A 26,645-nucleotide genomic window follows, 5' to 3' on the forward strand; every position below is an offset into this window, starting at 1 on the left:
ACCAGTTAGCCTAGCTAGCCAGTTAGCCTAGCCAACCAGTTAGCTTAGCCAGCCAGTTAGCCTAGCCAGACAGTTAGCCTAGCCAACCAGTTAGCTTAGCCAGCCAGTTAGCTTAGCCAACCAGTCCACCGCTTACAAACGAAAATAAACGCCACAAACTAGTTGACACTGAACGTTATAGTCATGAATTAAACCCGTGTTATAGATTGCATTTGTAAGGAAACTTGTACCGTACCTTTTGGTGTATGAAAAATGTGTGTTTCGTTGTAATTGTTGTTTATCTCTTCTCGCCCTGATCGCCCAGCTGTTTTCATATAACAGCTGGTCAACCAACAGCGACTTGTTCTTCTGTCTGGTCGATGAGCTGATTTCAGACCAGTGGTGCAGTTGGCTGCCCCCTGTCGGACAAAGATGCACCTTCACTTCAAAAAATGTAGAAAAAAAAAAAAGAAACATTTTAAAAAATTAAGCATTTATTAAATTACAAGGAATATAAAATAAGAAACATATAAAAATTAAGCATTTATTTAATTATAGGAATATAAAATAAGAAACATATAAAAATTAAGCATTTATTTAATTATAGGAATATAAAATAAGAAACATAAAAATTAAGCATTTATTTAATTATAGGAATATAAAATAAGAAACATATAAAAATTAAGCATTTATTTAATTATAGGAATATAAAATAAGAAACATATAAAAATTAAGCATTTATTTAATTATAGGAATATAAAATAAGAAACATATAAAAATTAAGCATTTATTTAATTATAGGAATATAAAATAAGAAACATATAAAAATTAAGCATTTATTTAATTATAAGGAATATAAAATAAGAAACATATAAAAATTAAGCATTTATTTAATTATAGGAATATAAAATAAGAAACATATAAAAATTAAGCATTTATTTAATTATAAGGAATATAAAATAAGAAACATATAAAAATTAAGCATTTATTTAATTATAGGAATATAAAATAAGAAACATATAAAAATTAAGCATTTATTTAATTATAGGAATATAAAATAAGAAACATATACAAATTAAGCATTTTAATTCTAGGAATATTTTCTATTAAATGTTCATTCAGAAATGCTTGGTTTTTCACTTTTTTGGGGGGGGTGACACATTTCGATTGATATTTCCTCCCTTCCTGTTTTCCTATTGTTTCAGTGTCTACACATAATTTCCCAGTTTATATACATGTAAATAATGAATAAGACTACGTGTGTGCAATATGAATGTCGCTATATATGTCTGTTTATCGTTGCTATGTGTGAAGCAGGTGTTAAAACGAATTTACAGTTTAGCACGACCGACTAGGAGATAGTGAAAGAGGGAGTGGCATCCATCACCGTTCACTAGGAACCAAACGGACGCGAACGATCCAAAAAGGGGGCGGGACCTACATGACTTTGTCCAATAAGAAGCTATAATATTCGTTGCAAAACTGTTTACCGTTAAAACGTTTTGCTACGACATGGATTAAATGAATACAGCCCAGGGTGACAACGCCGATGACTTTCTATGAACATGGCCGCTCAAGATGAACTCAGTAAGTTTCTAACTGCTTTTTTTTTTGCAGTGATTAAATGTAAGACACTTCATGTATCGGTAACATGTATTATTACATTTTAGTACACAGTCATAACTTTATTCTATCGAGCGAAAAACCCCTGTGATATGAACTATGAACACGTTGATTTGAGGTAGCTGGCTAATGCTAGTTAGAAGGCCGTCTGCACAGTCATGGTCCAAATGAAAGTGTTGTATTAAAGATCAACGTGATCTGATGGCGACTGGAATAGTTATGTTTTGGTTTTTTTTTAAACATTGGATCAAGTCATTTCATTCCCTATTTGTAACGATGTCATGTTAGATGTGTAACTACGATTAAACTAAACGATGATATTTTGGTGTAACCAAGTGGCTAGCTTGCTGGTTAGCAGTGCAGCCAGGCGTCCAATATGAATTGTCTTGAAGATTAACATTTTGTGTGTGAAGATACCTAATTTAGCTCTAGTAGCTAGCTAATTCATTGCAAGCCAGCTAGTTAGGTTTCTCTCGATGGTAACAGGTTGGATACATGGAATGAAAGATGACACATTTCATTTTCAATGCAGTGAGTGTGTTGGCAAACACACACCTCTCACAAGGTAACGTTAGCTAACCATTTTGAGATGATTTAGCTAACTGACTGACTAACTAACCAGCTAGTTAGCTAGCCACTAATTTATGTCATTAGTTCCTTGCCAACTAGTTGCCAGTCTGATGCAAGTAGAAAGCATATACGCCCTGTCTGACATAACTAATGGCTATGTCATGCAGGCTTTGTGATCTAGCTCAGAACAGCCTATCCACCCCAGTTATAACACAATACAAGGTGCATTAGCTATTATAACAGTCCCTTGTTGATACTTTAGGTCTGAATGTTGTAGCTACATTTGAAATGTTTACAGTTGAGTCATTTAGCAGACTCTCAGTCTTATTCAGAGTAAACTGAGCCACTCGGGACCAGCTAAATGGACATCCACACTGTACCTTTCTGTACCTTATTTAGACAGGGGTGTTTTCTGTACCTTAATTGGACAGGTGCGGCATTACAGGTGAGTACAGAGGTAGAAGACGTAGTTTGAAATGTGGACACAGGGAGTGAACCCCGGTCTCCGTCAGGGAGCATTATATGTGCATAGAGACCTGGGACCGGCTCCACTAGACGAGAGGCTACACGTTCAACATTTAGTTGTCTGAATCTCCCAACCAAACCAGTTAACGAAGGCTGTCACGAGAGTTAGGGGATGTCTAATGTGATGATATCACAGTAAGGACTGGTTTCCTGGACACAGATCAAGCCCAGTCCTGATTTAAAGCCTAGTCCTGGACTTTAAGCATGTGTCACTCGTAGGATCTGAACCCTGGCATCCCAAATGGCACCCTACTCCCTATACAGTGCACTACTCTTGACCGGAACCCTATTGAACCTGGTGAAAAGTATATAGTACACTACTTTTGATGAGAGTCCTAAGGGCTCTATAAAGTGCACTATAAAGGGAATAGGGGGCCATTTGGGACGGCCTAGTCTCATCATTTCTAATTTTCAAATCCTCCCTTTCTCCTTCTCTCTCTCCTCCTCACTCCTAATTTCTCCTTCTCTCTCTCCTCCTCACTCCTAATTTCTCCTTCTCTCCTCCGTTCAATTCTTCAGATCAACTGGAGCGAGTTTTCTTGCGTTTGGGCCATGCAGAGACTGATGACCAACTCCAGGACATTATATCCAAGTTCCTGCCCCCGGTCCTCCTCAAACTGTCCAGCGTGCAGGAGGGAGTCAGGAAGAAGGTAAGGACATGTCGATGTCTGTTTCTTCCGTCCTGCAGTACCAGTAGCCTGCACATAGCTGTGTTTCTGTCCTCCTTCTCCAGGAAGTGTTCATGCACATAGCTGTGTTTCTGTCCTCCTTCTCCAGGAAGTGTTCATGCACATAGCTGTGTTTCTGTCCTCCTTCTCCAGGAAGTGTTCATGCACATAGCTGTGTTTCTGTTCTCCTTCTCCAGGAAGTGTTCATGCACATAGCTGTGTTTCTGTCCTCCTTCTCCAGGAAGTGTTGATGCACATAGCTGTGTTTCTGTCCTCCTTCTCCAGGAAGTGTTGATGCACATAGCTGTGTTTCTGTTCTCCTTCTCCAGGAAGTGTTCATGCACATAGATGTGTTTCTGTTCTCCTTCTCCAGGAAGTGTTCATGCACATAGCTGTGTTTCTGTCCTCCTTCTCCAGGAAGTGTTCATGCACATAGCTGTGTTTCTGTCCTCCTTCCTTGCACACAGACACAGCTGTATACCCCCTGTATATAGACTAAACATTGACTCTGTACCGGTACCCCCTGTATATAGACTAAACATTGACTCTGTACTGTAACACCCTGTATATAGCCTCCACATTGACTCTGTACCGGTACCCCTGTATATAGCCTCCACATTGACTCTGTACCGGTACCCCTGTATATAGCCTCCACATTGACTCTGTACCGGTACCCCTGTATATAGCCTCCACATTGACTCTGTACCGGTACCCCTGTATATAGCCTCCACATTGACTCTGTACCGGTACCCCTGTATATAGCCTCCACATTGACTCTGTACCGGTACCCCTGTATATAGCCTCCACATTGACTCTGTACCGGTACACCCTGTATATAGCCTCCACATTGACTCTGTACCGGTACCCCTGTATATAGCCTCCACATTGACTCTGTACCGGTACCCCTGTATATAGCCTCCACATTGACTCTGTACCGGTACCCCTGTATATAGCCTCCACATTGACTCTGTACCGGTACCCCTGTATATAGCCTCCACATTGACTCTGTACCGTAATACCCTGTATATAGCCTCCACATTGACTCTGTACCGGTACCCCTGTATATAGCCTCCACATTGACTCTGTACCGGTACCCCTGTATATAGCCTCCACATTGACTCTGTACCGGTACCCCTGTATATAGCCTCCACATTGACTCTGTACCGGTACCCCTGTATATAGCCTCCACATTGACTCTGTACCGGTACCCCTGTATATAGCCTCCACATTGACTCTGTACCGGTACCCCTGTATATAGCCTCCACATTGACTCTGTACCGGTACCCCTGTATATAGCCTCCACATTGACTCTGTACCGTAACCCCTGTATATAGCCTCCACATTGACTCTGTACCGGTAACCCCTGTATATAGCCTCCACATTGACTCTGTACCGGTACCCCTGTATATAGCCTCCACATTGACTCTGTACCGGTAACCCCTGTATATAGCCTCCACATTGACTCTGTACCGGTACCCCTGTATATAGCCTCCACATTGACTCTGTACCGGTACCCCTGTATATAGCCTCCACATTGACTCTGTACCGTAATACCCCTGTATATAGCCTCCACATTGACTCTGTACCGTAATACCCTGTATATAGTCTCCACATTGACTCTGTACCGGTACCCCTGTATATAGTCTCCACATTGACTCTGTACCGGTACCCCTGTATATAGCCTCCACATTGACTCTGTACCGTAATACCCTGTATATAGTCTCCACATTGACTCTGTACCGGTACCCCTGTATATAGCCTCCACATTGACTCTGTACCGGTACCCCTGTATATAGTCTCCACATTGACTCTGTACCGTAATACCCTGTATATAGCCTCCACATTGACTCTGTACCGGTAATACCCTGTATATAGTCTCCACATTGACTCTGTACCGGTGATACCCTGTATATAGTCTCCACATTGACTCTGTAAGGTAATACCCTGTATATAGCCTCCACATTGACTCTGTACCGGTGACCCCTGTATATAGCCTCCACATTGACTCTGTACCGGTACCCCTGTATATAGTCTCCACATTGACTCTGTACCGTAATACCTGTATATAGCCTCCACATTGACTCTGTACCGGTACCCCTGTATATAGCCTCCACATTGACTCTGTACCGGTACCCCTGTATATAGCCTCCACATTGACTCTGTACCGTAATACCCTGTATATAGCCCCCACATTGACTCTGTACCGTAATACCCTGTATATAGTCTCCACATTGACTCTGTACCGGTTTTTTCTTAACTCCATTGTTGGTTAAGGGCTTGTAAGTAAACATTTCACTGTAAGGTCGACACCTGTTGTATTCAGTACATGTGACTAATACCAGGTGATGGATCTCCTGGTCCACCTGAACGAGAGGATGAAGAACCTTATTATAACTAATCATAACCTCTTGTTCTCTCTACCAGGTGATGGAGCTCCTGGTCCTCCTTAACGAGAGGATGAAGAACCTTATTATAACTAATCATAACCTCTTGTTCTCTCTACCAGGTGATGGAGCTACTGGTAACTAATCATAACCTCTCGTTCTCTCTACCAGGTGATGGAGCTCCTGGTAACTTATTATTATAACTAATTAATATCATAACGTCTCGTTCTCTCTACCAGGTGATGGAGCTCCTGGTAACTTATTATTATAACTAATCATAACCTCTCGTTCTCTCTACCAGGTGATGGAGCTCCTGGTAACTTATTATTATAACTAATCATAACCTCTCGTTCCCTCTACCAGGTGATGGAGCTCCTGGTAACTAATCATAACCTCTCGTTCCCTCTACCAGGTGATGGAGCTCCTGGTAACTAATCATAACCTCTCGTTCCCTCTACCAGGTGATGGAGCTCCTGGTCCACCTGAACAAGAGGATTAAAAGCAGGCCGTTGATCCAGCTACCAGTAGAGACCCTCCTGGTTCAGTACCAGGACCCCGCCGCAGCGTCCTTTGTTACGGTAATGCTCTACGTTCTACCTGTTGTGGAGAGTTCAGATGGAAATATATGATATGGAACAAACATGCCTCTCTCTCTGACGTGTAGAAGGAGTCACGACGGGTTCTATTCATTATATTTCTATGCCTGCTTAAAGTGGCCTTGGTCTACTTCGACAGCCTGGTTCCCCAGGGTCTGGTTTGGTGTAGGGTAATGTTTCCCCTACACACTGATCCTGAGTCAGTTTAGTTTTTTCTCTACTAATGGTTAAGGTTGGGATTAGGGGAGGAGCTGATCCTAGATCTGTACCTTGGGGAGACTTCACCCCAGAGCTGTGCAGCCTTCTGTCCTTGCTTCTGCTTGCTCTTTGGGGAATAGAGGGCTGTTTGGGATACTTCCTGTTATTATCTATGTAGGGAATAGAGAGAGGGCTGTTTGGGATACTTCCTGTTATGATCTATGTAGGGAATAGAGAGAGGGCTGTTTGGGGTATTCATCCTGTGATTATCGTGTCAATATGGCATCTCTCAAACTGAGTAGGCCTGTGTTCAAACTCTGTGTATATATATATACACAATGTCTCTGTTTACCGTGTTCTTTACTCCCCCTGACATTGTGAGATTTTTAATCCAGAACGGTGGATTCTCTCTGCAGAATTTCACCATCATTTACATCAAGATGGGTTACCCTCGACTGGAGGTGGGGAACCAGTGTGAGCTGGCACCTACTCTGCTGACTGCTATGGAGGGCAAGCCTGAGCCCCAACAGGATAGGTAAGGAGAGAGAGACACACACACACACACACACACACACACACACACACACATAACTGCTATGGAGGGCAAGCCTGAGCCCCAACAGGATAGGTAAGAGAGAGAGAGAGCTACACACACACACACACATACACACTCACACACCTGATAACTGCTATGGAGGGCAAGCCTGAGCCCCAACAGGATAGGTAAGGCCTCTCCCTTCACACACACACACACACACACACTGATAACTGCTATAGACAGCCTGAGCACACACACACACACACACACACACACACACACACACCTGATAACTGCTATAGAGGGCAAGCCTGAGCCCCAACAGGATAGGTAAGGAGAGAGAGAGAGAGAGACACACACACACACACACACACACACACACACACACCTGATAACTGCTATAGAGGGCAAGCCTGAGCCCCAACAGGATAGGTAAGGAGAGCGATGGAGAGAGGGACACACAAACACACTGTACGTACACACACACACACACACACACTGACTTCCTGTCCCCTCTCCCTCCAGCTTGATGCATCTCCTGATCCCGTCCTTGTATCACATGAAGTACCCAAAGGATTCTTCCAACTCTTCCAAGATGGCCTCTCCCTTCATCCTGATGGAGAAACCCAAGACGGTTCAGTTACTGCTGGAGTTCATGTTGGACGTACTGCTGATGCCCTACGGGTCAGTGGGGAGATTACGCTGCCTCTCCAAGGGCCCTGGGCACTAGTAGTTCACTATGTAGGGCCCCGGGGGCACTAGTAGTTCACTATGTAGGGCCCCGGGGGCACTAGTAGTTCACTATGTAGGGCCCCGGGGCACTAGTAGTTCACTATGTAGGGGCCCCGGGGGCACTAGTAGTTCACTATGTAGGGGCCCCGGGGGCACTATGTGGGGCCCCGGGGCCACTATGTGGGGCTCCATTTGGGAGGTAGCCTGTGGGGCCCTAGGCACTAGTAGTTCACTATGTAGGGCCCCATTTGGGAGGTAGCCTGTGGGGCTGGACATTTGAAGTGTTTTGTTATGCTAGTATGTTATCAGTTATTAAAACGGTCTGACATACTATAAAACTGTCAAACAACATGCTTCCAAAGACTGCTTGGATTAATTATTACAATCCCTAAACAATGTACCTTGTAGTTGACCTCCCCCTCCCTTCCTCTCTCTCTCTCTCTCCTCTCTCCCTCTCCCTCTGCTCTCTCTCTCCGCCTCCCTGTTTTCCTCTGCTCTCTCTCTGACCTCTCTCTCTCTCTGCTTCCTCCCTCTGATTCTCTGCTCTCCTCTGCTCTCTCTCCTCTCCCTCTGCTCTCTCTCTCCTCTCCCTCTCTCTCTCTCTCTCTCTCTCTCTCTCCCTCTCTCTCTCTCTCTCTCCCTCTGCTCTCTCTCTCTCTCTCTCCTCTCTCCCCTCTCCTCTCTCCTCTCCCTCTCTCTCTCTCTCTCCCTCTCTCTCTCTCTCTCTCTCTCTCCCTCCCTCCTCTCCCTCTGCTCTCTCCCTCTGCTCTCTCTCTCTGCTCTCTCCCTCTGCTCTCTCTGCTCTCTCCCTCTGCTCTCTCTCCTCTCCCTCTGCTCTCTCTTCTCTCTCTGCTCTCTCCTCTCTCTGCCTCCCTCTCTCCCCCTCCCTCTCCTCTCTCCCCCTCCCTCTCTCTCCTCTGGCCTCCAGGTTTGTCCTGAACGAGCCTCCCACTCGCCCAGCTCCCTCGTCCCCTCAGGGTAGCTCTGGGGCAGCGGCAGCCGGACCGGGCCTCCCCCAGCCTCCTCCAGGGATGAGCGTCTACGCTGCCAAGAGGGTCATCGGAGAGGCCCAGTGGAGCCCAGAGCAGCTGGAACAGGTACTGACCTCTGAACTTTGAACCTTTGACCTTAGAGGAAGGTGTATCACACCTTGGGACGGCAGCGTAGCCTAGTGGTTAGAGCGTAGAGGCGGCAGGGTAGCCTAGTGGTTAGAGCGTAGGGGCGGCAGGGTGGCCTAGTGGTTAGAGCGTAGGGGCGGCAGGGTGGCCTAGTGGTTAGAGCGTAGGGGCGGCAGGGTGGCCTAGTGGTTAGAGCGTAGGGGCGGCAGGGTGGCCTAGTGGTTAGAGCGTAGGGGCGGACAGGGTGGCCTAGTGGTTAGAGCGTAGGGGCGGCAGGGTGGCCTAGTGGTTAGAGCGTAGGGTACAGGGTGGCCTAGTGGTTAGAGCGTAGGGGCGGCAGGGTGGCCTAGTGGTTAGAGCGTAGGGGCGGCAGGGTGGCCTAGTGGTTAGATCTTTTGGACTAGTAACCGGAAGGTTGCTAGATCAAATCCCCGAGCTGACAAGGTACAAATCTGTCGTTCTGCCCCTGAACAGGGAGTTAACCCACTGTTCCTAGACCGTCATTGTAAATAAGAATTTGTTCTTAACTGACTTGGCTAGTTAAATAATCAAAATGTAAAAAAGGTGATTCGGTACTGTGGTGGTTGTACTGTGGTTGTTGTACTGTGGTTGTTGTACTGTGGTTGTTGTACTGTGGTTGTTGTACTGTGGTTGTTGTACTGTGGTTGTTGTACTGTGGTTGTTGTACTGTGGTTGTTGTACTGTGGTTGTTGTACTGTGGTTGTTGTACTGTGGTTGTTGTACTGTGGTTGTTGTACTGTGGTTGTTGTACTGTGGTTGTTGTACTGTGGTTGTTGTACTGTGGTTGTTGTACTGTGGTTGTTGTACTGTGGTTGTTGTACTGTGGTTGTTGTACTGTGGTTGTTGTACTGTGGTTGTTGTACTGTGGTTGTTGTACTGTGGTTGTTGTACTGTGGTTGTTGTACTGTGGTTGTTGTACTGTGGTTGTTGTACTGTGGTGGTTGTACTGTGGTTGTTGTACTGTGGTTGTTGTACTGTGGTTGTTGTACTGTGGTTGTTGTACTGTGGTTGTTGTACTGTGGTTGTTGTACTGTGGTTGTTGTACTGTGGTTGTGAGGTAATGACTACGTATCTCTCCCAGTGTAAACTCGGCATAGTGAAGTTCATCGAGGCAGAACAGGTACCGGAGGTGGAGACGGTCATACACCTGGTGGTTGCCTCTAGCGACACAAGACACGGCGTTGCCACGGCCGCGGACCTGGAGCTCAAGAGCAAGCAGAGGTGGGTATCTATGGGACTATTCTACTATTATGGGATGGTGGGATAGGGGTGGAACTCATTAGTCTATTTACAACATGCTACAGGATTTCGTTCAGGGTTCCCGGGAAGTTCGTCCTGGGTTCCCCCGGGAAGTTGGTTCTGGGTTCCCCGGGGAGTTGGTTCTGGGTTCCCCCGGGGAGTTGGTTCTGGGTTCCCCCGGGGAGTTTGTTGATTTGATGCCATGTGTTGTTGTGATGTTTTTTTTGCAGTATTATCGACTGGAACAACCCCCTGATCGTCAACAGGATGTACAAGGTCTACCTGGGAGACATCCCCCTCAAAACTAAGGTGTGGAAAGATTCACCTCCAACCTTCTGAACTCATTCAAACTTGGTCATGAATTGGAACCACTTCAAATGGCTTCCTGACAGGAAGTAGCATTGATGAGCCGGAGGCCGAGATCTGTCCGGCACGGTCGCCACATCATCTTGATTGGTTGTATGTGTGTGTGAACAGTGTCAAACTGTTGGTCCAACTCATGTCCTGTTATGTCACAGGGGGCCAGTCTGAAGAGGGAGTTGAAACATGAGCCGGTCAGCACCAGAGTCAAGATGAAGATCCTACCACATCTCTTACGCTCACGCCTCGCTGCTGAGTGCTTCCCGGCTAACATACAGGTACTGCTGTAGTGTGTGTGTGTGTTCTCTAATAAATCAACAGTTAACGTCCTGGAAATGTGTGTGTGTGTGCAAATCTTTTGAATGTCCTTCCACTGTCTTTCTCTCAAAGAAACCTTCATCACCTGTCTATTTCCTGTTTCTCTCCTCCTCACCTCCTCTTCTCTCTCTCCTCCTCTTCTCCTCTCTCTCTCCTCCTCTCTCTCTCTCCTCCTCTTCTCTCTCCTCCCCCTCCTCTCTCCTCATCTCCTCCTCTCTCCTCATCACCTCCTCTTCTCCTCTCTCTCTCTCCTCTCTCTCTCTCTCCTCCTCTTCTCTCTCTCCTCCTCTTCTCTCTCTCCTCCTCTCTCTCTCCTCCTCCTCTCTCCTCTCTCCTCTCTCTTCTCTCTCTCTCCTCTCTCTCTCTCCTCCTCTCTCTCTCCTCCTCCTCTTCTCTCTCCTCTCTCCTCCTCTTTTCTCTTCTCTCTCTTCTCATCTTCTCGCTCCTCTTCTCTCTCTCTCTCTCTCTCCTCCTCTTCTCTCTCTCTTGTCCTCTCTCTCTCTCTCGTCCTCTCTCTCTCTCTCTCCTCTCCTCCTCTCGTCCTCTCTCCTCTCTCTCCTCCTCTCTCTCCTCCCCTCCTCCTCTCCCTCCTCTCTCCTGGAGCCCCCTCCTCCTCTCTCTCCTCCCTCCTCCTCTCCTCTCCTCCCTCCCCCTCCTCCTCTCCTCTCCTCCTCTCTCTCCTCCTCCCCCTCCTCCCTCTCTCTCCTCTCCTCCTCTCCTCTCTCTCCTCTCCCCAGGTGGTGTACGACGGTCTGTTTGGAGCCAACACCAACAACAAGCTGCTCTCTCTTACACTTCAGTTTGTTCACCACATCTGTCAGGTGTAAGTACTGGTCTCAAGTCAGTTTCATCCAACCCTTACACATAGGAAGAGTCACTATGAGCTGGTCCTTGATCAATTTGTCCATCAGTGCCCCAACACATCTGTCAGGTGTAAGTACTGGTCCCAAGTCAGTTTCATCCAACCCTTCCTTATAGAGACAGTTACAGTACTAAGGCTTTGTTTACACAGGCAGCCCAATTCTGATTATTTTTTTTTTGCCCAATCATTGAAAAAGATCATTTATTGGGCTGCCTGTGTAAACGCAGTCTAAGAGCTGGCCCTAGATCAGTTTGTCCAGCGTCACGTGCATGTTGTAAGCACTTATTCCAAGTCCGTTTGTCTTCTCAGTTCACCGTTACACAGAGACAGAGATGGCCTTTAAGACCTGGCCCTAGATCAGTTTGTCTTCTCAGTTCACCGTTACACAGAGACAGTGATGGCCTTTAAGAGCTGGCCCTAGATCAGTTTGTCTTCTCAGTTCACCGTTACAGAGACAGAGCTGGCCCTAGATCAGTTTGTCTTCTCAGTTCACCGTTACAGAGACAGAGCTGGCCCTAGATCAGTTTGTCTTCTCAGTTCACCGTTACAGAGACAGAGCTGGCCCTAGATCAGTTTGTCTTCTCAGTTCACCGTTACAGAGACAGAGCTGGCCCTAGATCAGTTTGTCTTCTCAGTTCAGAGACAGAGATGGCCTTATCAGAGACAGAGCTGGCCCTAGATCAGTTTGTCTTCTCAGTTCACCGTTACAGAGACAGAGCTGGCCCTAGATCAGTTTGTCTTCTCAGCTCACCGTTACAGAGACAGAGCTGGCCCTAGATCAGTTAGAGCAGTGGTCACCAACCTGTTTCTCAGTTAAGCTGGATCACTGAGAAAAAAAATGCAAGCAGAGATCTACCGCTCTGATTTTTTTATTACCTTGACTTAAACAATGTAAGCCTGTGCAACTTTAACCCATTAAAACCAGTTCTGTAGCACTGAGGTCTGTGCAGTAAGCTACAGGACCAATACATTATCACCGCATACTGGCTCTGCTTGAATTTACCTGCCAATGCATTGCTATTCGGGACGTTAAAATATATATATATTCAACATTTGAGCTAGGCTATATTTGTTTCTTTTATTTTACCTTTTATTTTATTATTCTAGGCAAGTCAGTTAAGAACAAATTCTTATTTTCAATGACGGCCTAGGAACAGTGGGTTAACTGCCTGTTCAGGGACAGAACGACAGATTTGTACCTTGTCAGCTCGGGGGGTTTGAACTTGCAACCTTCCGGTTACTAGTCCAACGCTCTAACCACTAGGCTACCCTGCCGCCTCTACACTCTAACCACTAGGCTACCCTGCCGCCTCTACGCTCTAACCACTAGGCTACCACTAGGATCACACCGGTAATAGATCCATTGTTGTATTACTTGTGAGGCACATCTGAGTGAGTCTACATTTTAAATAATTTGCTTTTAATTTTACTGGGCTGATGGTGCCTGTATCTGAGGGTCAGTCTCGGCAGAGGGAGAGAGCAGCAGGCTGAGGGTCAGTCTCGGCAGAGGGAGAGAGCAGCAGGCTGAGGGTCAGTCTCGGCAGAGGGAGAGAGCAGCAGGCTGAGGGTCAGTCTCGGCAGAGGGCAGCAGGCTGAGGGTCAGTCTCGGCAGAGGGCAGCAGGCTGAGGGTCAGTCTCGGCAGAGGGCAGCAGGCTGAGGGTCAGTCTCGGCAGAGGGCAGCAGGCTGAGGGTCAGTCTCGGCAGAGGGCAGCGGGCTGAGGGTCAGTCTCGGCAGAGGGCAGCGGGCTGAGGGTCAGTCTCGGCAGAGGGCAGCGGGCTGAGGGTCAGTCTCGGCAGAGGGCAGCGGGCTGAGGGTCAGTCTCGGCAGAGGGCAGCGGGCTGAGGGTCAGTCTCGGCAGAGGGCAGCGGGCTGAGGGTCAGTCTCGGCAGAGGGAGCGGGCTGAGGGTCAGTCTCGGCAGAGGGCAGCGGGCTGAGGGTCAGTCTCGGCAGAGGGCAGCGGGCTGAGGGTCAGTCTCGGCAGAGGGCAGCGGGCTGAGGGTCAGTCTCGGCAGAGGGCAGCGGGCTGAGGGCAGTCTCGGCAGAGGGCAGCGGGCTGAGGGTCAGTCTCGGCAGAGGGCAGCGGGCTGAGGGTCAGTCTCGGCAGAGGGCAGCGGGCTGAGGGTCAGTCTCGGCAGAGGGCAGCGGGCTGAGGGTCAGTCTCGGCAGAGGGCAGCGGGCTGAGGGTCAGTCTCGGCAGAGGGCAGCGGGCTGAGGGTCAGTCTCGGCAGAGGGCAGCGGGCTGAGGGTCAGTCTCGGCAGAGGGCAGCGGGCTGAGGGTCAGTCTCGGCAGAGGGCAGCGGGCTGAGGGTCAGTCTCGGCAGAGGGCAGCGGGCTGAGGGTCAGTCTCGGCAGAGGGCAGCGGGCTGAGGGTCAGTCTCGGCAGAGGGCAGCGGGCTGAGGGTCAGTCTCGGCAGAGGGCAGCGGGCTGAGGGTCAGTCTCGGCGGCAGAGGGGGCAGCAGGCTGAGGGTCAGTCTCGGCAGAGGGCAGCGGGCTGAGGGTCAGTCTCGGCAGAGGGCAGCGGGCTGAGGGTCAGTCTCGGCAGAGGGCAGCGGGCTGAGGGTCAGTCTCGGCAGAGGGCAGCAGGCTGAGGGTCAGTCTCGGCAGAGGGCAGCGGGCTGAGGGTCAGTCTCGGCAGAGGGCAGCGGGCTGAGGGTCAGTCTCGGCAGAGGGCAGCGGGCTGAGGGTCAGTCTCGGCAGAGGGCAGCGGGCTGAGGGTCAGTCTCGGCAGAGGGCAGCGGGCTGAGGGTCAGTCTCGGCAGAGGGCAGCGGGCTGAGGGTCAGTCTCGGCAGAGGGCAGCGGGCTGAGGGTCAGTCTCGGCAGAGGGCAGCGGGCTGAGGGTCAGTCTCGGCAGAGGGCAGCGGGCTGAGGGTCAGTCTCGGCAGAGGGCAGCGGGCTGAGGGTCAGTCTCGGCAGAGGGCAGCGGGCTGAGGGTCAGTCTCGGCAGAGGGCAGCGGGCTGAGGGTCAGTCTCGGCAGAGGGCAGCGGGCTGAGGGTCAGTCTCGGCAGAGGGCAGCGGGCTGAGGGTCAGTCTCGGCAGAGGGCAGCGGGCTGAGGGTCAGTCTCGGCAGAGGGCAGCGGGCTGAGGGTCAGTCTCGGCAGGGCAGCGGGCTGAGGGTCAGTCTCGGCAGAGGGCAGCGGGCTGAGGGTCAGTCTCGGCAGAGGGCAGCGGGCTGAGGGTCAGTCTCGGCAGAGGGCAGCGGGCTGAGGGTCAGTCTCGGCAGAGGGCAGCGGGCTGAGGGTCAGTCTCGGCAGAGGGCAGCGGGCTGAGGGTCAGTCTCGGCAGAGGGCAGCGGGCTGAGGGTCAGTCTCGGCAGAGGGCAGCGGGCTGAGGGTCAGTCTCGGCAGAGGGCAGCGGGCTGAGGGTCAGTCTCGGCAGAGGGCAGCGGGCTGAGGGTCAGTCTCGGCAGAGGGCAGCGGGCTGAGGGTCAGTCTCGGCAGAGGGCAGCGGGCTGAGGGTCAGTCTCGGCAGAGGGCAGCGGGCTGAGGGTCAGTCTCGGCAGAGGGCAGCGGGCTGAGGGTCAGTCTCGGCAGCGGGCAGCGGGCTGAGGGTCAGTCTCGGCAGCGGGCGGGCTGAGGGTCAGTCTCGGCAGAGGGCTGAGGGTCAGTCTCGGCAGCGGGCTGAGGGTCAGTCTCGGCAGCGGGCTGAGGGTCAGGGCAGCGGGCTGAGGGTCAGTCTCGGGCGGGCTGAGGGCAGCGGGCTGAGGGTCAGTCTCGGCAGAGGGCAGCAGGCTGAGGGTCAGTCTCGGCAGAGGGCAGCAGGCTGAGGGTCAGTCTCGGCAGAGGGCAGCAGGCTGAGGGTCTCAACTTTGCCGTAGCTTTCTTATTGCCTGCCACGTTACTTCAGACTCGGTCATCTGAGCAATCTGATTGGCTAGCGGTAGGCCTATAGTGCACTTGATTTCCTCCCCAGGCCCACCGGAGAGGAACAGTTGGTCCATTCAGACACGTGAAATGGAAACAGTTGGCCCACCCGGCGCGCAGGGCAGCGGCTGAGTTGTCTGCACCGACCACCAACAGCCCGAGACCAATAAAATAAACACAATTAGGAACACAAGACTTTATCGTTGGGATTTTTACAGAAATGTTTGGCGATCGACTAGAAATGCCTCTGCGATCGACTAGAAATGCCTCTGCGATCGACTAGAAATGCCTCTGCGATCGACTAGAAATGCCTCTGCGATCGACTAGAAATGCCTCTGCGATCGACTAGGAATGCCTCTGCGATCGACTAGGAATGCCTCTGCGATCGACTAGGAATGCCTCGGCGGTCGACTAGGAATGCCTCGGCGGTCGACTAGGAATGCCTCGGCGGTCGACTAGGAATGCCTCGGCGGTCGACTAGGAATGCCTCGGCGGTCGACTAGGAATGCCTCGGCGGTCGACAAGTCGATTGAGATCGACCGGTTGGTGACCACTAAATAGTGGTAAATGGTTCAATAACAAAAATGAATTGAAGCGGTCATCAAAGGAGTGTGTGTGTGTGTGTAGGCTTTTTTGTTCCAGCCCAACACTAACCCACACTGAAGCCTCTCCTTACACGTTGTGTCTCTCCTCTCTGACAGATGTCCTGACACCAACAAACCCCTGGGTCTGATGCTGCTGAATGGCCTCACCAAGCTCATCAACGAGTACAAGGAGGTAAAGCCATCAATCAATGTGTTTTTAAAAAATCTTGTTTCATCAACTACACATCGTAGCTATTCTCCTTTTCAATGGTTGATGCTTTGCGTGCTCCTGGTATAGAGCATGATGGGATATGTTGTCTGGTTTGATTTGGCAGGATCCTAAGTTGCTGTGTATGGCCTACTCTGCTGTGGGGAAACTGTCCAGGTATTTACAGTAAAAATCTTGTCTATTTTAAAATGCGCTATGCCGAAATCGCTCCTCCGTTTCCTGTTTGCTAAAATTCTAATGGTTTGCCTCATCTCGGTTCCTGTGACAAAACAAACCAAGTGTAGAGAATCACTGTACCATCTAAAACACAGTGAAATATCTTCTCCGTAACCAAAAAATATAGTATTTTCAAGCTGTTTTGAAGCTGGTGTACAAAACCGAAAGCCAAAAAACAAAACAAAAAATTAAGAACGAGAAGCATAGAAATAGTGCACATAGAATAGATCTACCGCTTGTTCTCATGGCTTTCAATGAGAACCACATTATCTGTAACACACGTTTCTATGTGAATTTGGTCAGATTACCCCCCCCAAAAAAAAAAGCTACACATTGGAGCTTTAACATGATGATGAGTTGATGTGAGTGTTGATGATGATGTGATGTGTTGATGATGATGTGATGATGATGATGTGAGTGTTGATGATGATGTTGAGTGTTGATGATGATGTGAGTGTTGATGATGATGTGAGTGATGATGATGATGTGAGTGATGATGTTGATGTGAGTGATGATGATGATGATGAGTTGATGTGAGTGATGATGATGTTGATGTGAGTGATGATGATGATGATGAGTTGATGTGAGTGATGATGATGATGAGTTGATGTGAGTGATGATGTTGATGTGAGTGATGATGATGATGATGAGTTGATGTGAGTGATGATGATGATGTTGATGTGAGTGATGTTGATGTGAGTGATGATGATGATGAGTTGATGTGAGTGATGATGATGAGTTGATGTGAGTGATGATGTTGATGTGAGTGATGATGAGTTGATGATGATGATGATGATGATGTGATAGTGAGGGGATGTTTCCTCTCTTCTCAGCCGGATGCCCCAACTCTTCACCAAAGATATCGCTCTGGTCCAGCAGTTCTTTGAGGCCATGTGCAAGGTAGGTGTTCCTGCATCAAGACAATGCTATTTGAATACACTATTTACCTACATTATAATATATAATATATATATTAGACAAGACACAAAGGCCTCCAAAACATAATTCAAGGTTTATGGCAGCGACCTTTTCATTATATTCTAACCGTCCTCCTGCCCCGTCTGACCTTGCCTGTGTACAGGAGGAGCCTGATGTCCGTCTAGCCATCCAGGAGGCTCTGTCTATGATGGTGGGAGCCTACGCTAACCTACAGGGGGCGCTACTGAACCTGATGGAAGCCCTGGTGGCAGCTTACATGGGCAAGGTAACAGTAGATATGATTTATCCTCTGACACGTTAACCTACAGGAAGCTCTGGTTTCTCTTATGACACGTTAACCTACAGGGGGCCATTTCTCCTACGACACGTTAACCTACAGGAAGCAGTAATCAACCGGATGGAAGCTCTGGTTTCTCCTCTGACACGTTAACCTACAGGAAGCAGTACTCAACCGGGTGGAAGCTCTGGTTTCTCCTATGACGGGGGTAGGCAACTAGATTCAGCTGTGAGACGATTATTGTCGGAGAGGATGATCGGGGGGCCGGAACTTAATTGCAGTAATCTGTAAAAGGCAAATTGAACACAACTAAGACCAAAAAATAGATTTTATTTGAAAATAACTATAATTTCATACCTTGACTACATTGAGACACCATCATATATCTATTTTTCTTTATATATGGGAATACTTGAACTGATTTCCAAAACTAAACCCTGCTGTTGATTCATGTCTTGTTTTGCCCTGGTTCTTGTTCCTTTGGGGGGGTCCAACAAACCCCCACAGTCCACCTGTTTCTGACCCCTGTCCTATGATCTCTCTATGATTTGTATATGAAATATGACTAGTTCTACTAGCTAGGATGTAGAAGAAACATGTGATTTAATTTACCAGGAATATATGGCGCGTGTTTTATATTGTGTTGTCATTGTAGGGAATACTGTTGTCCAAGTGTTCCAGAATGTCACTATTGTCCAAGTGTTCCAGAATGTCACTGTTGTCCAAGTGTTCCAGAATGTCACTGTTGTCCAAGTGTTCCAGAATGTCACTGTTGTCCAAGTGTTCCAGAATGTCACTGTTGTCCAAGTGTTCCAGAATGTCACTGTGTCTGAATATCGTGTTGCTGAAGAATCTAGATGATTTAAGTTGGAGTATTGCTTTCTGATTGGTCAGTCAAAGTTCTGAATATTGTGTTCTTCTGTGTTGTGATTGGTCAGCCTGAGGTGCAGGTGCGTCAGGTGGCAATGAAGTACGCCAGCACGGTATTCGCTCCTGATCACGTGCCCTCCAGATACTTGCTCCTATTGGCTGCTGGGGACCCGTAAGTCTCAACACTAGACACGCGCACACACACACACTGAGAAAAAACATATAGGAAGTCTGTTATTATAGGAGAGAGGCCCAGTGTCCTGACCTCAGTGTCTCTATGGTGTGTTGTTATAGGAGAGAGGCCCAGAGTGTCCTGACCTCAGTGTCTCTATGGTGTGTTTATTATAGGAGAGAGGCCCAGTGTCCTGACCTCAGTGTCTCTATGGTGTGTTTATTATAGGAGAGAGGCCCAGTGTCCTGACAGTGTCTCTATGGTGTGTAGGAGAGAGGCCCAGTGTCCTGACCTGTCTCATGGTGTTTTATTATCTCTAGTGTCTCTAGTGGTGTGTTATTATAGGAGAGAGGCCCAGTGTCCTGACCTCAGTGTCTCTATGGTGTGTTATTATATGGGTGAGAGAGGCCCAGTGTCCTGACCTCAGTGTCTCTATGGTGTGTTATTATAGGAGAGAGGCCCAGTGTCCTGACCTCCGTGTCTATATGGTGTGTTATTATTGGAGAGAGGCCCAGTGTCCTGACCTCAGTGTCTCTATGGTGTGTTGTTATAGGAGAGAGGCCCAGTGTCCTGACCTCAGTGTCTCTATGGTGTGTTGTTATAGGAGAGAGGCCCAGTGTCCTGACCTCCATGTCTATATGGTGTGTTATTATAGGAGAGAGGCCCAGTGTCCTGACCTCAGTGTCTCTATGGTGTGTTTATTACAGGAGAGAAGAGGTGTGCAGCGAGGCCCAGCGTGTCCTGAGGGCTCTGCCTGCTAAGAACTCGGAGAAAGAGGGCCGTAAACCCATGCCCTCATTCCCTGACATGGTGGCCTACATCCAGGAGAAGGTGAGAGCGTAACCCCACCCACCCCCTCCCTTGTCCCAGATCGAGCCCCCGTCATTAGATCATTTACTCTCTCTAGGTAATGTAGAGGTACAGGTGTGTCAGCAGTATGTCTTCAGTCCTGTTGATCTGGTCTGTTCTTTAGGCTGCTCAGAGGATGAAGACGCCGGCTAAGTACATCGTGGGGACGTACACTCTCCCCTTCAACCCTTCTGCGTTTGGCGAGGTAAGACAAAAAAAAAACGAATTCAACTACATAGTTGTATGAACGTCCAAATCAAATCAAATTTATTTATATAGCCCTTCGTACATCAGCTGATATCTCAAAGTGCTGTACAGAAACCCAGCCTAAAACCCCCCAAACAGCAAGCAATGCAGGTGTAGAAGCACGGTGGCTAGGAAAAACTCCCTAGAAAGGCCTGGAACCTAGGAAGAAACCTAGAGAGGAACCAGGCTGTGTGTCCATGCTGTTTATGACTGGCCAAACCACAAAACAATTGAAGAGAAAGTTTTAAAGAATGAAACGAAACACGGGGAAAAGAATCGATGGGGCTACAGATATTTACCTTTCCTCACTTCCTGTTAATAGACACGACTTCCTTTTCTAACCCCCGGGTTTCCTGTCTCCAGATCGTGCTGTACCTGCGGATGTGTCTGGCCCACAGTGCCGGGGCCACGCCCGTCTCCAAGAGCCTGGCGGACATGCAGGACGACGCGCCTGCCATCGGACGCTACACGCACGCCCTGCTCTCCAACGAACCCCTGACCTCCCCGTCCTCCACTGGAACCAAGGGGGCAGAGGTCAACCCTGTGCAGGTCTACATGGAGCTACTGCAGCAGCTGCTGTCTGCTGTAGGAGGTGAGTGATGACTTCCTTTTTTTACTTTGTTTCCTTATCTTGTCTCCTTGTCTCCTCATCTCCAAATACTCACGTGTTTACAGGCCTGGGATCCAAAATGGTATGCTCCGTTTCGCCGTTGTTGATATTGGATTCCAGGCCAGTAAATGCATTATTCATACCTGTAAAAGATACCGTGGTATGCTAATTGACGCTACTTATGGAACATATTCATTGGAATGCTAATGCTACGCTAATTGACGCTATGTACTATACACTACTCAGATTTAGTACCTTGATATGCTACATGCTAGGCCAATGCTAAGAAATGCTAGTCGACGCTAACGCTAGTCAATGCTACTACTGTAAAATATACGTCGGTATGCTGCATGCTACGCTAACGCTAGTCAATGCTACTACTGTAAAATATACGTCGGTATGCTGCATGCTACGCTAATACTTACATGTTTACAGGCCTGGGATCCAAAATGTTATGCTCCGTTTCACCGTTGTTGATATTGTGAAGTGAGCATATCTGTTTGGATTCCAGGCTAGTAAAATGCATCATTCATACCTTATAACTGATGCCAAAATGTATAGCTACATTTGTATGTTTTTAAATGTTTTATTCTTGATTTATTTTGAAAGGAGTCCCTGTGATGTACTGTCTTCTGGAGGTGGTGTCTGTCTGTCCTCACAACCTGGCCCCCATGTTTATCCACAAGATCGACTGGATCAAGGTAAAAAATCATGCTGCGTGCTTTGCTAATTGATGCTACTACTGTAAATGATACCTAGGTATGCTAATTGACGAGACTTATGTAAAATATTCATTGGAATGTTAATCAATGCTAATGCTACGCTAATCGACGCAATGTAATATACTACTCGGCTATATTACCTTGATATGCTACATGCTAGGCCAATGCTAAGAAATGCTAGTCGACGCTAACGCTAGTCAATGCTACTACTGTAAATTATATGTTGGTATGCTGCATGCTACGCTAACGCTAGTCGATGCTACATCTGTAAAATATACGTCGGTATGCTTCATGCTACGCTAACGCTAATACTACATTTTCCCTTCCGCAGAGTCTAATGAACACCAACAAGGAGGACCTAAGGGAGCTAGCAGCTCAGCTCTACGCTGTGGTGGTGTCCACCATGTCAGGAAACGAGCTGAAGACTGCCGTTCAGACGCTCATCAAGATCACTAAAGATACACACGTATGTAGCCCCGCCCCCTCCTGTAGATACACACGTATGTAGCCCGCCCCCTCCTGTAGATACATGTCTGTAGCCCCGCCCCCTCCTGTAGATACACGTCTGTAGCCCCGCCCCCTCCTGTAGATACACACGTCTGTAGCCCCGCCCCCTCCTGTAGATACACACGTTTGTAGCCCCGCCCCCTCCTGTAGATGCACGTCTGTAGCCCCCCCGGCCCCTCCTGTAGATACACACGTCTGTAGCCCCTCCTGTAGATGCACGTCTGTAGCCCCTCCTGTAGATGCACGTCTGTAGCCCCTCCTGTAGATACACGTCTGTAGCCCCTCCCCCTCCTGTAGATGCACGTCTGTAGCCCCTCCTGTAGATACACGTCTGTAGCCCCCCCCCTCCTGTAGATACACACGTCTGTAGCCCCTCCTGTAGATGCACGTCTGTAGCCCCTCCCCCTCCTGTAGATGCACGTCTGTAGCCCCTCCTGTAGATGCACGTCTGTAGCCCCCCCCCTCCTGTAGATGCACGTCTGTAGCCCCTCCTGTAGATACACGTCTGTAGCCCCGCCCCCTCCTGTAGATGCACGTCTGTAGCCCCTCCTGTAGATACACGTCTGTAGCCCCGCCCCCTCCTGTAGATGCACGTCTGTAGCCCCCCCCCTCCTGTAGATGCACGTCTGTAGCCCCTCCCCCTCCTGTAGATGCACGTCTGTAGCCCCTCCCCCTCCTGTAGATGCACGTCTGTAGCCCCTCCCCCTCCTGTAGATGCACGTCTGTAGCCCCTCCCCCTCCTGTAGATGCACGTCTGTAGCCCCTCCCCCTCCTGTAGATGCACGTCTGTAGCCCCCCTCCTGTAGATGCACGTCTGTAGCCCCTCCCCCTCCTGTAGATACACGTCTGTAGCCCCTCCTGTAGATGCACGTCTGTAGCCCCTCCTGTAGATACACGTCTGTAGCCCCTCCCCTCCTGTAGATGCACGTCTGTAGCCCCCCCCTCCTGTAGATGCACGTCTGTAGCCCCTCCCCCTCCTGTAGATGCACGTCTGTAGCCCCGCCCCCTCCTGTAGATACACGTCTGTAGCCCCTCCCCCTCCTGTAGATGCACGTCTGTAGCCCCTCCCCCTCCTGTAGATGCACGTCTGTAGCCCCCCTCCTGTAGATGCACGTCTGTAGCCCCGCCCCCTCCTGTAGATGCACGTCTGTAGCCCCTCCCCCTCCTGTATGTAGGCCAAGGCGTTAAATGTTTATTTTCACATATATTTGCAGCACATAATAGGACCCAGTTTTTCCTGGTCTCAAAATTAGTTTTTATACGGTAATTTTGAATGTAACGTACTGAAGCAAAAGTTGTCCCAGTTTCACTGAGCTGAAAGTAAAACCTGTATTCCCTGTTGGAAACTGCAGAGCCCCGAGACCCAGCACGGAGCCATCATGGCGCTGGGCTACATGGTGGCCAGGTACATGAGCAAGAGGAAGTCCTTCGCTAACGGAGACTCCGCCCTCAACCGGGAACAGAGGATGAACGACACGCCCAAGGAGGACGAGGAGCTGGTCGCTATAGCAACCAAAGCCATCGGTAGGTGACGGTCACCGTTGTTTATTTTTCAGATAATATTTACTCTTTTTTTTTATTTTTTATTATGCTAATTCTTTTTGACCAGTTTTATGCTAATTCACATTGTTACAAGAAATTACTCATATTTATAATTTTTTAATATATTTGTGGAAATAACACAGTTTAAGGAAGAAAGTCGAGGCAGTAAAAGAGAACCTTTCGATCCAATGTTGTGTTTCCAGGTTGGTTCATGTCGTGTGTGTGTGTGTGTGTGTTCCTAGGCTCTTTCCTAGACAGTGGTTCCCCTCTGCTCGCTGTCGCTGCATGTACGGCCCTCGGGGAGATCGGGAGGAACGGGCCTCTGCTCATCCCTTCAGAAGGAGAGGGATTCACCAAACTAGCCGTGGTGGAGAAGATGCTGGCTCGCATCCCCTCTGGGAAAGAGACCCTCAAGGTAACCATGGATACATGTGGTCTCTGTCTGTTCAGATGGAGAGCAGCCATCCAGACTGTTAGGTAGACAGGTGTAGTTAATAGTTAGATGTGGTCTCTGTCTGTCCAGATGAAGGAGAGGAGCCATCCAGACTGTTAGGTAGACAGGTGTAGTTAATAGTTAGATGTGGTCTCTGTCTGTCCAGATGAAGGAGAGGAGCCATCCAGACTGTTAGGTAGACAGGTGTAGTTAATAGTTAGATGTGGTCTCTGTCTGTCCAGATGAAGGAGAGGAGCCATCCAGACTGTTAGGTAGACAGGTGTAGTTAATAGTTAGATGTGGTCTCTGTCTGTCCAGATGAAGGAGAGAGCCATCCAGACTCTGGGTTATCTACCAGTGGGAGATGGAGACTTTGCCCACCAGAAGAAGCTGTTGCAGGGGCTCATGGACTCTGTGGAGGTAAGGGGACTGGCTCTCATCTAATGGAGCCTTTTAAGACCTTTATGAAGCTTCATAAAACATTCATAAGGCTTCATAAAGCTTCATAGGACCTTTGAAGCTTCATAAGACATTCATAAGGCTTCATAGGATCTTTGAAGCTTCATAGGACACTCGTAAAGCTTCATAATACCTAAATTAAGCTTCATAAGACATTCATAAAGCTTCATAGGACCTTGTTTATCATGCAGAAAGAACTGACATGATGAGAAGCAAGAATTTAACTCTTTCCACCTCGCTTTCTCTCTCCTTCCCCTCTCTCCCTCCTCTCTCCTTCCCCTCTCTCCCTCCCCTCCTCTCTCTCTCCCTCCTCTCTCTCTGTCTCTCTCTCTGAGGCCTTCCCTCTCTATAGGGACCTCTCTCTCTCTCTCTCTCCCCTCTCTCTCTCTCTCTCTCAGTCTCTCTCTGTCTCTCTCTGTCTCTCTCTCTGTCTCTCTCTGGTTCTCTCTCTGTCTCTCATCTGTCTCTCTCTCTGTCTCTCTGTCTCTCCAAGTCCAGTGGTTCAATCCCTCTCTCTGGTTCTCTCTCCACAGTGGTTCAGGGACCTCTGGTCTCTCTCTCAGTCTCTCTGTTCTCCACAGTGGTCCTACAGTTCTCCTCAGTGGTTCCCCCACAGTGGTTGTCTCCCAGGCCAAACAGGTAGAACTTCAGTTCCACAGTGGTTCAGGCCATCACCAGTGGTTCAGGGACCAGTTCTGGAGCACAGTGGTTCCCTGGACCTGTACTTCAATACAGTCCCCCAGACAGTAAGGTTCAACATTGGTTCATTCCACATTGGTTCAACCCACAGTGGTTCAATCCTTCATTCCACAGTGGTTCAATCCACAGTGGTTCAATCCACAGTGGTTCAACCCTTCAATCCACAGTGGTTCAATCCCTCAATCCACAGTGGTTCAACCCCTCAATCCACAGTGGTTCAATCCCTCAATCCACAGTGGTTCAATCCCTCAATCCACAGTGGTTCAATCCCTCAATCCACAGTGGTTCAATCCCTCAATCCACAGTGGTTCAATCCCTCAATCCACAGTGGTTCAATCCCTCAATCCACAGTGGTTCAATCCACAGTGGTTCAATCCTTCAATCCACAGTGGTTCAATCCAGTGGTTCAATCCACAGTGGTTCAATCCTTCAATCCACAGTGGTTCAATCCACAGTGGTTCAATCCTTCAATCCACAGTGGTTCAATCCCCAGTGGTTCAATCCACAGTGGTTCAATCCACAGTGGTTCAATCCTTCAATCCACAGTGGTTCAATCCACAGTGGGTCAATCCCTCAATCCACAGTGGGTCAATCCCTCAATCCACAGTGGTTCAGTCCCTCAATCCACAGTGGTTCAAGCCTTCCTGTGGTGTGAAACACAGCTCTGACTGATTTGGTTCTTGTCTTTGTAATGCGTTTTCTATTGGTTGTTTTTTACTGTCGTAACTGTCCAATCCTCTTGTCTCCCTGTCAGATGTGGAGAATAACGATGTGGTTCCGTGGGTGCTGAACTCTATCCTGGCTAAGTACATCCCAAGTCAAAACCCCCACGTCAGACAGGCTGCCTGTATATGGCTGCTCTCTCTGGTGAAGAAGCTGCACCAGCACAAAGAGATCAGGGTACGGACACTAGGGGTCAGGGGTTAAGAAGCTGCACCAGCACAAAGAGATCAGGGTACGGACACTAGGGGTCAGGGGTTAAGAAGCTGCACCAGGATCAGGGTACGGACACTAGGGGTCAAGAAGCTGCACCAGCACAAAGAGATCAGGGTACGGACACTAGGGGTCAGGGGTGGGGGTCAAGAAGCTGCACCAGCACAAAGAGATCAGGGTACGGACACTAGGGGTCAGGGACTGGCTGCACCAGCACAAAGAGGGGTCAGGGGGGGTTGGGGGTCAAGAAGCTGCACCAGCACAAAGAGATCAGGGTACAGTATGACTGGCTGGGGGTCAGGGGTCAGGGGTTGGGGGTCAAGAAGCTGCACCAGCACAAAGAGATCAGGGTACAGTATGACTGGCTGGGGGTCAGGGGTCAGGGCTGGGGGGTCAAGAAGCTGCACCAGCACAAAGAGATCAGGGTACAGACACTGGGCACAAAGAGATCAGGGTGGACACTGGGGGTTAGAGATTGGGGGTTAGGGCATGGAGGGGTCAAGCGCTCAGACTTGATTGAAAGGTCAAGAGTGGGGGGGGTCAAATGTCAAGTCTGAGATCCAAGATCACAGAGGAGAGTGACGGAGAACTAAATTCCTTGTGAGTTATTGACTCTCTAACTTTTTGTCTCATCTTCCAGTCTCACCTGAAGGAGATCCAGACGGCTTTCATCTCCATCCTGTCAGACCCTGATGGTGAGTCAACGACTCCATGATCACTCAGACCACAATAATAAGCTCAATGGGGGTAACGCAGTGGATC

At 49.0% G+C, this 26,645-nt stretch overlaps 2 protein-coding genes across 2 annotated transcripts in view; one reads left to right on the top strand and one right to left on the bottom strand.

The window, feature by feature from the left end:
- The window catches only part of LOC112241534 (lysine-specific demethylase 4C-like), a 50,462-nt gene extending 50,089 nt beyond the window's left edge, over window positions 1–373 (bottom strand). The window contains 1 exon segment of the mRNA XM_042316076.1: window positions 236–373. The gene's annotated coding sequence lies outside the window, so the exon portion shown is untranslated.
- Window positions 374–1,451: 1,078 nt separating this feature from the next.
- The window catches only part of LOC112241497 (proteasome adapter and scaffold protein ECM29-like), a 48,263-nt gene continuing 23,069 nt past the window's right edge, over window positions 1,452–26,645 (top strand). Inside the window, 27 exon segments of the mRNA XM_042316073.1 lie at window positions 1,452–1,566; window positions 3,217–3,347; window positions 6,211–6,327; window positions 6,960–7,078; window positions 7,607–7,765; window positions 8,742–8,910; window positions 10,034–10,173; window positions 10,422–10,500; window positions 10,710–10,829; window positions 11,607–11,692; window positions 16,298–16,373; window positions 16,516–16,565; window positions 17,459–17,525; window positions 17,707–17,829; window positions 18,780–18,883; window positions 19,591–19,714; window positions 19,857–19,937; window positions 20,342–20,570; window positions 21,198–21,289; window positions 21,642–21,776; window positions 23,170–23,341; window positions 23,602–23,774; window positions 24,111–24,212; window positions 24,882–24,905; window positions 24,907–24,997; window positions 25,705–25,850; window positions 26,524–26,578. Coding sequence (XP_042172007.1) covers window positions 1,539–1,566; window positions 3,217–3,347; window positions 6,211–6,327; window positions 6,960–7,078; window positions 7,607–7,765; window positions 8,742–8,910; window positions 10,034–10,173; window positions 10,422–10,500; window positions 10,710–10,829; window positions 11,607–11,692; window positions 16,298–16,373; window positions 16,516–16,565; window positions 17,459–17,525; window positions 17,707–17,829; window positions 18,780–18,883; window positions 19,591–19,714; window positions 19,857–19,937; window positions 20,342–20,570; window positions 21,198–21,289; window positions 21,642–21,776; window positions 23,170–23,341; window positions 23,602–23,774; window positions 24,111–24,212; window positions 24,882–24,905; window positions 24,907–24,997; window positions 25,705–25,850; window positions 26,524–26,578 — 2,992 coding nt within the window. The 5' untranslated portion in view covers window positions 1,452–1,538.

The sequence above is a fragment of the Oncorhynchus tshawytscha genome, unplaced genomic scaffold, assembly GCF_018296145.1.
Source record: "Oncorhynchus tshawytscha isolate Ot180627B unplaced genomic scaffold, Otsh_v2.0 Un_contig_852_pilon_pilon, whole genome shotgun sequence".
NCBI lineage: Eukaryota > Metazoa > Chordata > Actinopteri > Salmoniformes > Salmonidae > Oncorhynchus > Oncorhynchus tshawytscha.